This window comes from Schistocerca cancellata, chromosome 6 (genome assembly GCF_023864275.1).
Source record: "Schistocerca cancellata isolate TAMUIC-IGC-003103 chromosome 6, iqSchCanc2.1, whole genome shotgun sequence".
In the NCBI taxonomy this organism is placed as follows: Eukaryota; Metazoa; Arthropoda; class Insecta; order Orthoptera; family Acrididae; genus Schistocerca; species Schistocerca cancellata.
In genome coordinates, this window is record NC_064631.1 from 24,633,710 (window position 1) to 24,647,767 (window position 14,058).

The 14,058-nt window shown below is 45.7% G+C and overlaps 1 protein-coding gene across 1 annotated transcript in view; it reads left to right on the top strand.

Moving 5' to 3' along the window:
- The window catches only part of LOC126191162 (peptidyl-alpha-hydroxyglycine alpha-amidating lyase 2), a 140,805-nt gene that overhangs the window by 103,301 nt on the left and 23,446 nt on the right, over nt 1–14,058 (top strand). The window contains exon 5 of the mRNA XM_049931934.1: nt 10,585–10,773. Coding sequence (XP_049787891.1) covers nt 10,585–10,773 — 189 coding nt within the window. The remainder of the gene's footprint in view (nt 1–10,584; nt 10,774–14,058) is intronic.

A 14,058-nucleotide genomic window follows, 5' to 3' on the forward strand; every position in this document is an offset into this window, starting at 1 on the left:
AGCAACAAACCACTTTTTCCCCGTCCTGTGTCTAATTCACGATATACAAGTTGTGAGCGTGGGGTTGATCTGCTATTCTGTTATTCTGCACAACGGATTAATCTGAGATGTACCCTTTACCCTGTGGCTCCTGCAAGATGCAATTTCCGCCCCCACACTACTACAGAAGTCAGACAGACGCTCCTAACATTCTAAAGAGAAATGCCTGATAAACTTCCAGCAATAAATATCTTCTGGAGTCGTCCGCTGTAAGGAAATGACACAAAAATTCACAAAATTTCTTACATAACTAGTGGGACACATGGGTACTGGAGTAGTGCTAGTTAGTGTAAGTGAATACATGAAACTAACGATAATTAATATTTATTTTGCAAAAATTTTGAGAAATCACAATGGCACATTTAGTTTGAATTGAACAACTTATATCCTGGTTCTTTTTGGGATGTGAAGTTACCTCTCAAGGATAGGATTCGCTAATGAAATTTCTATACAAAGTTTAAGATTGTTATTGACTTGGCAGAATGGCTGAGAGGCGCGCCTACTCAACTTGAATAATTATCCTTTAGACTGTTGCTAGGTACGGTCGAGGCTGTCGCGTGTGAAATGCAGTGAAGTATACTGTTGTGGAGGAAATATGGGGCTCACAATAGCTGTAGCGTACAATACTGTAAGCTATGATGGTTGCTGTCTGCGCCACTCGCTGCTGACAAATGAGATAACTCTCGTTCTATCTGGATTGACCTTCGCCAATCAAACTCTCTCTACACCTTGATGAAGTCAAGGACTCCTATTTGCCCTTAGTCTAACTATTGGCGTGGTACACCAGGCAGATAACCAGTCCACCCCGATGCCACTCAAAAATTCGCTCGCAGGCATTTAACTATAACTCTGTCCATTCACACCGCAAAATAAGTGTGTCGGCCAACACAGTGAACAACGCTTAATCGCAAGGACTCAATATAGAGTCGCACTTCGATTCGCTCTCGACAGAGGTGCTCTCCCAGTGAAGTACTGAGGAGGGACTTGTTCCTCGCTCCAAGAGCGACAACGGAACGGCGCCTCTCCATGTCAGACGTGAGGGGGTATATCTTTCGGTCTCTTCCATTACTCCTTCAGCTCAAGGCGCCAGAAATATCGTCTGCCAATCAGCATTGCTCTTCTAAAACGGGAGAATGACGTTTCGTTTAAGGCGACCAATCCGGAAATCTGTACTATCTGCGTTTGGCTTTCTTGTCTCCCTGTGAAAATCTCTGAAACTGCATGCTATGTGTAAAGAATGCGTAGTTTGGATGCTCCCACACAATGTAGCGCAATTTTCTTTTAAGCCAAACACGGGGTAATTCCCCCTTTCACTCGGACACACGCTGTCTGCGCCACAGGCGGCCGAGATTGACTCGTCCTCTGAAGGGACCGGCCTCCCGGTGTGTGGTCTGCATCTCTCGAACTAAATCCTCCTGCGACTGTCGTGTCTAGAATGTATGTGGGAACGCCAGTTCAATTTCAACCCCAGTGCGCACTTGTTATTTGCATATCATTTACATGAATTCGTACAACATTGACTTTATCTTATCGAGTTCGGGTTCGAGTGATGCATCTTGATGTACTGAATATGATTGTGAGGGCGGAATATGTAAGCAATGAAGGTCAGGAGACCACGACGTCTTACAGAGTAATCATACGAGGGTGAGTCAAATGAAAACCTTAAATATTTTTAAAATATTATTTATTGTGCAGAAGTGGTACAAAGCTGTATCACTTTTCAACATAATCTCCCCCACGCTCAATGCAAGTCCTCCAGTGCTTACAAAGTGCATAAATCCCTTCAGAAAAAAATGCTTTTTGTAGTCCCCGCAACCACTCATGCACCGCGTGGCGTACCTCTTCATCAGAACGGAACTTCTTTCCTCCCAGTGTGTCTTTGAGTGGTCCAAACATATGAAAATCACTTGGGGCAAGGTCTGGTGAGTATGGTGGATGAGGAAGACACTCAGAATGCAGGTCTGGCATTGTTGCAACTGTTGTATGGGCAGTATGGGGCCCTGCATTGTCATTTTGCAAAAGGACAACTGCTGACAGCAATCCACGTCGGTCCCGAGTTCGAGTCTCGGTCGGGCACACAGTTTTAATCTGCCAGGGTGTTTCATATCAGCGCACACTCCGCTGTAGAGTGAAAATCTCATTCTGGAAACATCCCCCAGGCTGTGGGTAATCCATGTCTCCGCAATATCCTTTCTTTCAGGAGTGCTAGTTCTGCATGGTTCGCAGGAGAGCTTCTGTAAAGTTTGGAAGGTAGGAGACGAGATACTGGCAGAAGGAAAGCTGTGATAACTAGCTCAGATGGTAGAGCACTTGCCCGCGAAAGGCAAAGGTCCCGAGTTCGAGTCTCGGTCGGGCACACAGTTTTAATCTGCCAGTAAGTTTCGCTGAAGAACTTCTTCACAAGCATCAACACATTATTCTCTCATTTCAAGATTCAGCTGCCGTGGCACTCATCTTGCAGACACTTTGTAAAACTGGAGCACATCATGCACAATGTGGTGTGCTGACCCATGACTAATCTGTAAACATGCTGCAATGTCATTCAGTGTCACTCGTCGGTTTTCCTTCACTATGACTTCAACTGCTGCAATGTTCTGTGCAGTCACAACTCTTTGTGCCTGACCTGGACGAGGAGCATCTTCCACTGTAGTTACACCATTTGCGAACTTCCTGCTCCATTCGTAGGCTTGCTGCTGTGACAAACGTGCACCAGCGTACTGAACCTTCATTTGTCAATGAATTTCAATAGGTTTCACACCTTCACTACGAAAAAACCGAATAACAGAAAGCTGTTCTTCCGTGGTGCAAGTCCCAAGTGGGGCGGGCATCTTTATACTGATATTGCGACGGTATGTGTGCATCTGCACTATGCTGCCACCTACAGGCCATCCTGCATGCTGTTTGTAGCACGCTTACCAACGTACAGGATAACGGCGCGAAATTTCGATTTGTTACTACAGATTTAAGGTTTTCATTTGACTCACCGTCGTAGAAACTGTCAACAGACGTCCGTACCATCTTGCCCTGGACGAAAGATGGTATTCTGGTCAACGGGCAGCCACGCCAACGATGGCACCAGGGCACCTGTCAAACGGAGCAGTGTTTGCCGGGTGGTCCCACACCCACGACCGCTGTGGACACAGTGACAGACGCTGCGGTACAGCACAGAGAAGACGCCTGCCAGACCCTCTGCGGTGGAGGGCCAAGGGAAGAATGGAAGCAGGACAGTCGCAAACTGATGTGGCACAATCGCTTAAGGAGAATCGTTCTGTTGTTTTCCGGATGCGGCTGTAGTTTATAGAGACCGAAGATGTATCCCGAAAACAGGGCCGACCACGTGTGACATCAAAAAGAGAGCACCTTAATTGGCTGTAACGGCACGACGGTACCGCCGTAGTACTGTACGGCAACTGGCATCTGACCTCGCAACATCCCCTGAATGTGTTGTATCAAGGTAAACGCTGTACAGAAGGCTTGGGCAGAGTGGGCTTTATTGTCGAAGACCTGCTGCATGTGTACCTCTTACGCTTCTTCACGGAAGGGAACGTCTAGAGTGGAACAGTCAACATGCCACCTGAACGGTCGAACAGTGGGCCAATGTTCTTTTCACAGATGTCCTGATTTGGACAGTGATTCAAGACGGATTCGCATCGGAAGGGAACGTGGAACACTATTGCGGGATCCAACCATTGTGGAAAGACACTGATATCCAGGATGATCCTTAATGGTGTGGGCAGGGATTATGTTGGCCACTCTGACACCAATTTCTGAAATTGTACGGGTGAATTGGCAAGGTTCAACTGCTATCAGGTGTCGTGGTGAGATATTGGGACCTCATGTGCGATTGTTGCGAGGTGCTGTGGGTCCAGACTTCGTACTGCTGCACGATAATGCTCGACCTCGTAGACCACGTTGGGTTGATGTTTTCTTGAAAGATATTGCAAGCATGGCGTGGCCTGCTGGCCCTCCCTTTTTAGTACCACAGAGCACGTCTGGGATGCACCAGGGACACGGCCTGCATCACGTCAGCATCCACCAGCCACCCTCCAAGACTTGTGGGAGGGAGAATGGGCGTTATTGCCTCGACATGAGATTTATGACATCATTCACAGCATGCCCCGTCGTTCGTCAGGCCTGTATTGCTGCCACAGGTGGCCGCATCCCACACTGAGCGCATTAACCAGTTGTCAGAATGTGTGTGTATACCCGTTACGTCGGAAAGAACGAAGAACATTTCTGTCTACCGTTGTGCACGTTGCAGTTGTTTAGGTTGTGTGTTCTATGTATTGTTTCTATCTTACTGTCACCTGATTATACTGTTTTGTGGCAAAATAAACGCAACATTGCAGAACTTCGGTTTGTTGCTTTAATTTTGGACACCAGTGCACATCCATGGGGAAAGCTGAAAATTTGTACTGACCGGGATTCGAACCGGGTCCCCTGCTCACTAGCCATATGCTCTGATTACTTTTTTTTTAATCGTTACTGTTCTCGGCATTTTTTCGGGGCGGATGTCACAACATGACACCTGTTCAAGCTCATCGCTGAAGACTTCACTCAGTTTTTTTTTTATTTTGATTTATTTATTTTTTTATTGGAGTGCAGCCTGCCATCTGACTGAACACGCTGAGCTACCGTTCCAGCGGCACCACTAATCCATCCGGACACAGTGGTTACCGCACCTGCACGGACTGCCCTATCATGCCTCCCGACATACCCAAATTCTCGACTTATCCGTACTCTACAAATGTAGTGCCCTTCTCCTTTATTTATTCATGGTGGTTAGTTTCGGACTTGCGTTCATTCACAAGCCATCCCATAGGAGCAGAACTACAGCAGATACTTTCTTTTAGTCCAACCCAGGTGGGCACCATCATCTGCGTAGCATGGCAAAAAACTCTGCCACAAACAATCTACGGCAAAGAATTGAGGCACTGAGTCTGAACAATGAGTCAATGTGTGCGCAGGAGGAGCGATGTCACAGGCTCATCACTTGGAAGCCGTCGGTGTTCTCCAGTGCTAGTTCTCTTCGCACATTTTAAGTTCTCTACTGTACGATTAAATAATACCATTAAGCATTACCATTCGGCTTATTTGCTGCAGATGTTCCGCACATACATACAGGAGATTAGCTGCTGCATGTATGTGGTATGCGAGTTAGGGAGTCAAATGTCTGAAATATTATCAGAGAAGAAGACAACAATGAGAGAGTGGCAAAGGAAAAGACGTACGTGAATCAAGTGATGAAAGAAAATTCAACATATTGTTAATAGATGGCAGCATTCTGGTCAGGCGAAACCAAATAATCAGCTGCAGGGCAACCTATTGTAAAATGGTGCGTGGGGAGTGTTTTCGTATGGATCTATATTTCATCGAGAGATTACCTTCATTCGAAGAATGTTACACATTCTGAATGAAAACTTGCTCAGGATTATAGAACTTCTGAAGACTTTTCCAACATAATAACACGAAGTACACTTCAAACCTTGCAAAAGAATTGCTTCTTCATGACTGTCCTAAGTTTGTCCAGAAACCACATCAGTCGCCAGACCTCAACCCCACAGAGAATCTGTCGGCCGATCTCGGTAGAAGGGTAGAGACAACTACCGTCAATTCGAAAGGAGATCTGAAGCAGAAGGTGGAGGTAGAATGGTGCGGCGTAAGAGGTGGAGGAGATTAGTGTTTAACGTCCCGTCGACAACGAGGTTATTAGAGACGGAGAACAAGCTCGGATTAGGGAAGGATGGGGAAGGAAATCGGCCGTGCCCTTTCAATGGAACCACTCCGGCATTTGCCAGAAGCGACTTAGGGAAATCGCGGGAAAGCTAAAGCAGAATGACCGGACGCGGGTTTGAACACTTCCGAATGTCACCACTGCGCTAGCCCGCCAGGTACGAACATACATAACTGTCGCCAGTCGCCTGCTAAGACGATATGTAACCTTGTTTGTATCATATTACAACATGGACTACTGTCACACTCATGCTGTACTGGTACTGCTGTTATAACGTCTGATGTATTTCTATTCCAATAGAATGGGAAACTAATCACTATCGATAATTAAAGGAGACTTGTTAACGCAACTTGTGAGGTTACTACAACCATTTATTTCATTAACGATAAAACTGCGGCCCTACTTTTCGTCCGACACGCTGGATTATCGTTATAGACTTTTGTTTATTTCGTGAAACAATCACTTTTTATCGCACAATCGTAACGGCCATCTTCAAATCATGTTCGAGTATGCTGAACGTCTACGTCGGCGATTGCTGCTCAAACACTGTCCCCACGTACGCCATAATTACTCCACCACACAGAACATTTAAGGTTACACTCGTCTGGTATGAGGCGTTCCCGGGATGGTCGGGGGAGGGGGAGGGGAAGGTCCACTGGGACCGAACCGCACAATAACCCCGGGTTCGGTGTGGGGCGGCGGTGGGGTGGGTGGACTGCTGTGGCCTGTTATGGGGTTGTGAACCAGTGAGGGCTACGGCAGGACGAAGCCTCTCCACCGTTACTAGGTCCCCGGCTTAATACACAATACACAGTGCTGAACGTACCCTCATATTAGCCCTGTCAACGAAGAAGAAGAAAAGTGGACTAGGAGGAAAGATCGTGTGCCACAAAAAAAAAAAAAAAAAAAAAAAATACGTGGTAAGGTTGGGGGTGGTGTAGTAAAGAACAATAGAACTCTTGACCGGTCGCGTGTGAGCTTGCGGGTGGTGAGCGTTAAAAGACGTCTTTTATGTTTCTGTTGAGTAGCTCGAAAACGGCGGCTTCTAGCGAAGACGTTTCGCAGTGCTGAATTAAATCCCAGACAAAAAAGACGTCCTTGAAACTTTGATAGACAGAGGCAAGAAAATCTGCGCGCAGGTTCATTTGCAGGATGAATTAAATCGCTTACGGTCGGCCTTCAACAAAAATGGATATGCTAGAACCTGAGATTAATCGCGCACTCCATCAAAGAAGAGAAGAAGCCGGAAGTACAGAGCAACAGCGGCCGCAATCCGAAAATGGTTTTTTGTAAGTCCATTAATGAAATTACGGAGCGCACCGGGAGACTTTTGACAAGGTATGGAATCGAAACGGTCCTTAGACCTACCAAGAGGATTAAGAACGGAAGAACATGCACGGTACCACCTGGAAATACCTGGGGTATATGAAATAAAAAGTCCATGCATTTGCGGACAAGTGTGTATCGGAACTACAAAAAGAAGTATCAACAACTGCACAGAACTATTGTCTATGGCATATTGGTGCCCAAAAAACAGGGCAGTGCATTGCCAGAGTTGTTAACAACCGCATAGCTGAACACAAAAGGAGCAATTGTCTATGACATACTGGTACCCAAAAAACTGCCGTATTAGAACATGTTTTTCGAGATGGGAACCACGAAATAAAATTCAGTGAGACGAGCGCTTTAGCGAGAGCACCGCGTTATCATGAACAGAAAATGTATTTGATAAAATATGGATGTCAACTTCGCGCCAACGCAAGGACAATCGATTATTTTTAATCGAGGATTATGACGCCATCCAGAGATAGTCACACAGTCGGCATCACGTGACTTATGACTCAAGCCTTAGTGGCAGTAGCCGTTTTACCGCGAAAAATGTCTCCCGCAGTTGGAGAAAGTTTTATACATCGACCACGGCCTCTCGAGCCGGAAGTTTTAACTCAAGAAATTGTGAAATCTTCTGCAAATAATGGCAGCCGAAATCAGTTCACTTTCATGCTTTAATCTACTGTTAAATAGCTAGATACTTCGAAATAAAATTGATACGCAATTATGGTTTCAGCAGGGCTTTTTTCCTCATCGGAAGGTCCCGAATTTATCATCCGATTTCATATTCATTGACTTCTTCTCGAGATATCCTTTGTTTGCGGTCCTGCCCGGCCGCCCTCACTTTCGTGACGGCACGTAGCCTTCACGGGAGGGTTGCTAGCAAAATGTGACGTATACTGAGGTGACAAAAGTCCCGGGATAGCGGTATGCACATGTACAGGTGGCGCTAATATCGCTTACACAAGGCATAACAGGGCAGCGCATTGCCAGAGTTGTCATTTGCACCCAGGTGATCCATGTGAAAAGGCTTCCGTCTGGGTTCTGGCCACACGACGGAAGTTAATACGAGGCTGAGTCAAATGAAAACCTTAAATCTGTAATAACAAATCGAAATTTCGCGTCGTTGTCCTGTAGGTTGGTGAGCGTGCTACGAACAGCGTGCAGAATGGCCTGTAGGTGGCAGCGTAGAGCAGATGCACACATACCGTCGCAGTATCAGTATAAAGACGGCGGCCCACTTGCGACTTGCACCAGGGAAGAACAGCGTTCTGTTATTCGGTTTTTGCGTAATGAAGATGTGAAACCTATTGAAATTCATCGACGAATGAAGGTTCAGTACGGTGATGCATGTTTGTCACAGCAGCAAGTCTACGAATGCAGTAGGAAATTCGCAAATGTTGTGACTTCAGTGGAAGATGCTCCTCGTCCAGGTCAGGCACAACGAGTCGTGACTCCACAGAACATTGCAGCAGTTGAAGTCATAATGAAGGAAAACCGCCGAGCGACACTGAATGACATTGTCATGGGTCAGCACACCACATTGTGCATGATGTGCTCCAGTTTCACAAAGTGTCTGCAAGATGGGTGCCACGGCAGCTGACATCTGAAATGAAACGACGTGTTGATGCTTGTGAAGAACTTCTTCGGAGCTTTGAACGAGAAGGCGATGGCTTCCTTGCAAGAATCGTTACAGGCGACGAAACCTGGGTTCACTTCCACCAACCGGAAACTAACAGAGCGAGCAAGCAATGGCGCCATTCCTCATCACCAAAACCAAAGAAGTTTCGAACAGAACCATCAGCACGGAAGGTTACGCTGATTATCTTTTGGGACGAACAAGGCGTCATGTTGGAGCGTTACATGCCTAGAGCGACCACTATCATACACAGATCTCCTAAAAAATCAACTGCGGCCAGCAATCAAATCAAAGCGACGTGGATTGCTGTCAGCAAGTGTCCTTACGCAACATGACAATGCAAGGCCCCACACTGCCCGTACAACAGTTGCAACAATCACAGACCTGCATTTTGAGTGTCTTCCTCATCCACCATACTCACCAGATCTTGCCAGAAGTGATTTCCATATGTTTGGACCACTCAAAGAGGCAATGGGAGGAAAGAAGTTCCGTTCTGATGAAGAGGTAGGCCACGCGGTGCATGAGTGGTTGCGCCGACTACCAAAAGACATTTTTTTTCTAAAGAAATTTATGCACTTTGTAAGCGCTGGAGGATTTGCATTGAGCGTGGGGGAGATTATGTTGAAAAGTGATACAGCTTTTAAATAATATTTAAAAAATATTTAAGGTTTTTATTTGACTCACCCTCGTAGAAGTTGAACGCGGAATAGTAGTTGGAGCTAGAAGCATGGGACATTCCATTTTGGAAATCGTTAGCAAAGGTAATACTGCGAGATCTACAGTGTCACGAGTGTGCTGAGAACACCAAATTTCAGGCATTACCTCTCACCGCGGACTACGCAGTGACCGACGGCCTCCACTTAACAACCGAGACCAGAGGTGTTTGCCTAGTGTTGTCAGTGCTGACAGACAAGCAACATTGCGTGAAGTCATCGCAGAAATCAATGTGGGACGTACCACGACCGTATCCCTTATGATAGTACGACGAAATATGGCGTTAGTGGACTGAGGCAGCAGACCACCGACACGAGTGTCTTTGTTGACAGCACGGCGTCGCCTGCAGCGCCTCACCTGTGCTCGTGACCATGTATCAGTTGAAACCTGCACGACTGGAAAACCTTGGGCTGGTCAGACGAATCCAGAGTTTAGTTGGTAAGCGCTGATGGTAGGGTTCGACTGTGGCGCAGGCCCCACGAAGTCACGGACTCAGGTTGTCAAGAAGGCACTGTGCAAAGCGATAGTTGCTCCACGATGGTAATATGAAATGGACTGGGTTCTCTGGTCCAGCTGAACCCATCATTAAGTGGTTATGTTCGGCTGCTTGGAGACCATTTTCAGCCATTCGTGGACTTCATGTTCCCAAACAACGACGGGGAATTTATGGATGACAGCGCACCGTGTCACCGGGCCACAGTTGTTCGCGGCAGGACCGAAGAACGTTCTGGACAGCTCGAGCGAATGATTTGGCAGTACAGATTGCCCGACATGAATCCCACTGAGCATTTATGGGACACAAGCGAGAGGTCAGCTCGGGCACAAAATCCTGCACCGGCAACAGTTTCGCAACTGTGGACAGTTATAGAGGCAGCGTGGCTCAGTATTTCTGCAGGGGACTTCCAACGATTTGTGGAGCGTATACCACGTCCAGATGTTGCAGTACGCCGTGCAAAGGGATGTCGGACACGATATTATGAGGTATCCCATGTCTTTTGTCGTCTGGTGTAAAGTGTTGCCGATCTTTCGTCAGAGTCTCTGGTTTTGTGTAGCTGCCTAGACTAGCGTTTGCCGAGGCCGTGTGCCGCTGTGTGACGCGTGGGTGGGGCCCTCTGTGCGGGGCGCGCAGAGTTCTTGTCGCTCCAGGTGCCGCACGGCCTGGCGCTGCTGCCCCACCGGGACCTGCTGTGCATCGCGGACCGCGACAACATGCGCGTCGTGTGCCCCAGGGCCGGGCTGGTGGGCCGCACGCCGCCCACGCCGCCCTCCACCATCCAGGCGCCGGACATGGGCCGCGTCTTTGCAGTCGCCGAGACAGGCAAGTGCTTTACTTGCTACACTGTAGTCTGTGTGCCGCGAAACTTCAGCTACTCCAGTAAACTTAGAAAACGAGTGCAGAATGACATATATTAAAACATCAATATTACATTTATCTAATTTGTTACCAAACGCATCATAACAAATCTTCATAGAAAAGATGATAACATTAAATTCTGGAGCAGGAATGGCTTATGAGTAATAAACCGTTGCAGAAAGACAAAATAAATGATGCTTCAATCCATTTAAGTTCGAAAGCAACACAACACGGGTTCCCTAATGCGTATTTCCAGACATATAAATTATTCCACAATTCACAATGATGACAACGCAGTAATACTAACAGAATGTGCTGTATACGGCTCGAAAAACGAGCGGAGCTCACAATTATTCCAACACTTATTTTAGTTGTGAACCTTTCACGTGCTTCCGGTCGTTCCACAACCACGCATCTCTGTATTATAATTTTCTACAGAGAGCTCCCTGCACTCTTATTTGATAATTTTCACTTAATATCAGTAATAGCATTAATAAGGTATGAAACAAACAATAACATTACTAAAATCCGACACTACAAACTAATTCATTCATTAATAAATTTAAAGGCACATTATTAAAGGACATAAGGATCATCAAAATACAAAACAAACATTTACGTAACCTGCAAACATCGGCGAAATGGCTCATGCAGTTGCATCTCGAGCATGCTACATTTCCACTAATCTAACCGCCGTTACTTCTCCGGACCTTTCTATTTACCGTCTACATGGATAACAGGTAGTTACCCTACCTAAAGATAATCTGAAACAGAGATAGCATACAATACAGCTCCTGCTTCCCAGCAAATGCACGTGAAGTCCCACGACACAGTTAGCATTCCACAATTACGTGAAAATGATTTCATGCAAAAAATGCCCTACAACCCAGTGCACACCTCACCGTTTCGTGAATTGTATACTCGCACCACAGCACACGCATTAATCCGACAAGCGAACAATCATCAATCACCTCTGTTCCGTTATGTTAGTTCTGTATTGCTTAGGGGGCCACAAAGCAAACACCAACTATACCGACCGTGAGTTTGTAGCATAAGACAGTGATAACAAGCAACGGATAACGTCAGTTCAGAGCAGCAAATTCCCTTCCATACGGCGTTCTCAGAAGGCCTACCATGTATCAGTCCCTTGACTCGACCCCTCCATACTACAGAACAGGAAGCTGCTCACATCTGCCACGTTCCATCAAAAGAAACATACCATCTTGTCCAAGAAATACAGATCTCATACCTCTCTGAAGGCAGTGACTCAATGTCTCCACAGCCATCAAGTCCATGCTAAACGGGCCTATTTTCTCTCTGAAGACAGCGACTCAAAGTCTCCACAAACTTAACCACAGTAGTCACTGCAAATGTCCTCGCCAGTGACAGAACACCGACTACACCGACACTTGTTACACACGAGTTCGATTAGGTACTGCTCCATGTAAAGCCAGCACTTGGTTGTGATAGCTTCGCGGTCTCCTATGTAAAAACAGTTCTTACTGCAGCCGCCGTCCTCTCAGCGATGCAAAACATGCAGCCTATCGACCTCCACAAATCTATCGACAGGCAAACACGTGTCAACTGGCACACCAGTGACAGCCTATAATAGATGATAGAAGACGCACTGTTACAGCTAATATAATAAAACTTCCCAACACCATTACTGGGACAGACAAATGAAAACGAGACAGGCTGAAAAAAGTAAGTAAACTGTTTATTATTTCAAAAATAATCGCCATAACTGGTAACACATCCTTTCCACTGTCAGCCAAGACGGTCAATGCCTTCATGGAAAAATGTTTGCGGATGCCTATCGGTATGCATGCAACAGCATGCGTACCTCCTATGTAAACGGGATTTTCCGATGCTCATACCTCAGGTTCTGTTCGTGGTAAAAAGATAGTGTCAAGTGTTTTGGCTACCCTTGGGCTAGATACCATCTGTAAACGCAACAGAACGATCGTCTCAGAATCACTGGCCTACAGTACAGGAGCAAAGTACGAATATTAGACAGTTCCTCCAGCATAGACAAATGCAGCAGATGGTTGGTTCTTTTTGCATTTAATGTGACCTATGGTGGGCTTGGTGGAATCTATGGAGGCATGGCCGATTCCTCGGAAAACCACAAGAAAGGTTTTTTTGTTTTTCTATATATTCGCCATCACCAGCAGACAAATACGCAGCGGGGCATTCCAGGATAACAATGCACAGTAACTGCCCGAAATTTTTACGATATATTCCTAAGGTCCCCATCTCGAAGTACCTTGAAAATTTTCGTGACGTCTTTATCTATTTCAAAGATACAGTGGTTCAAAGTTACCCTCCTCCTACACGTAAAATCTAAATAATAATTAATAGCAACCTATTGCTAAAATTTTTAACATTATGTGCTCTAGGCATTTAACCAAAGAGCCATTGCTTCGTTTTCAAAATTCTTTATCCGTTATTGAGAAACACCCCAAAAACTTTCTTCTTTTCCTTTTTGTGTAGCAAAACCCAACTGCGAATTACGAGACGACGATGCATAGTAAATGGCTGTAATTTTTACGGTGTATTCCTAACATACAGATCTCGAACGACCTTGCAACTTTTCTTGTTTTCTTCATATCTTTATCCCTTTCTGAAATATAGAAGTTTGAAGTTACCCTACTTGTACCCGTAAAATACGCACGTAAAATCCGATGTGAGGCGAAACCGTAGTTTATAAAGTGACTTAGCACGAATAAATATGATTTAATGGGTTTTCGGTATCATTTGAGAATCCCATACTATGGAAGTACATGGAATTTTTTTTTTGCACGTAAAATCCGATCTGAGGTGTGAAATTAGTTTTGCGTTATTTCAGTTTCACATATGTAAACTGTCTAAATTCTTTTCATATGGATTGCATGCCGTACTGCTGAAGGGGAAAGAAGGGAAGCAGCGGAAAACTGCTCCTATCTCAGGGCAAAAAATATGAATCTTTCCGGTTTATTTAAAAGAATCTGACTGAAAAGTGGGATATCAGCTGCCTCATTTTACCTTCATCAGCATCTTTAAAGTTTTTCCCAAAACTTTTGGCATGCAAACATATTTGCGTTTTTTTTAAGCTGAGAGGGAAAAATGAAGTGACAGTGGCAACTAGATGGAAGAACAACAAATGCTAGAACATAGTAGACAGTGGCTGTGTTATAAAAAGAGCGAAGGACACAATGGCATAGAGGGATATAGTGGCAGTAGAAAGTGGTTGACATTGACAGAACAGTT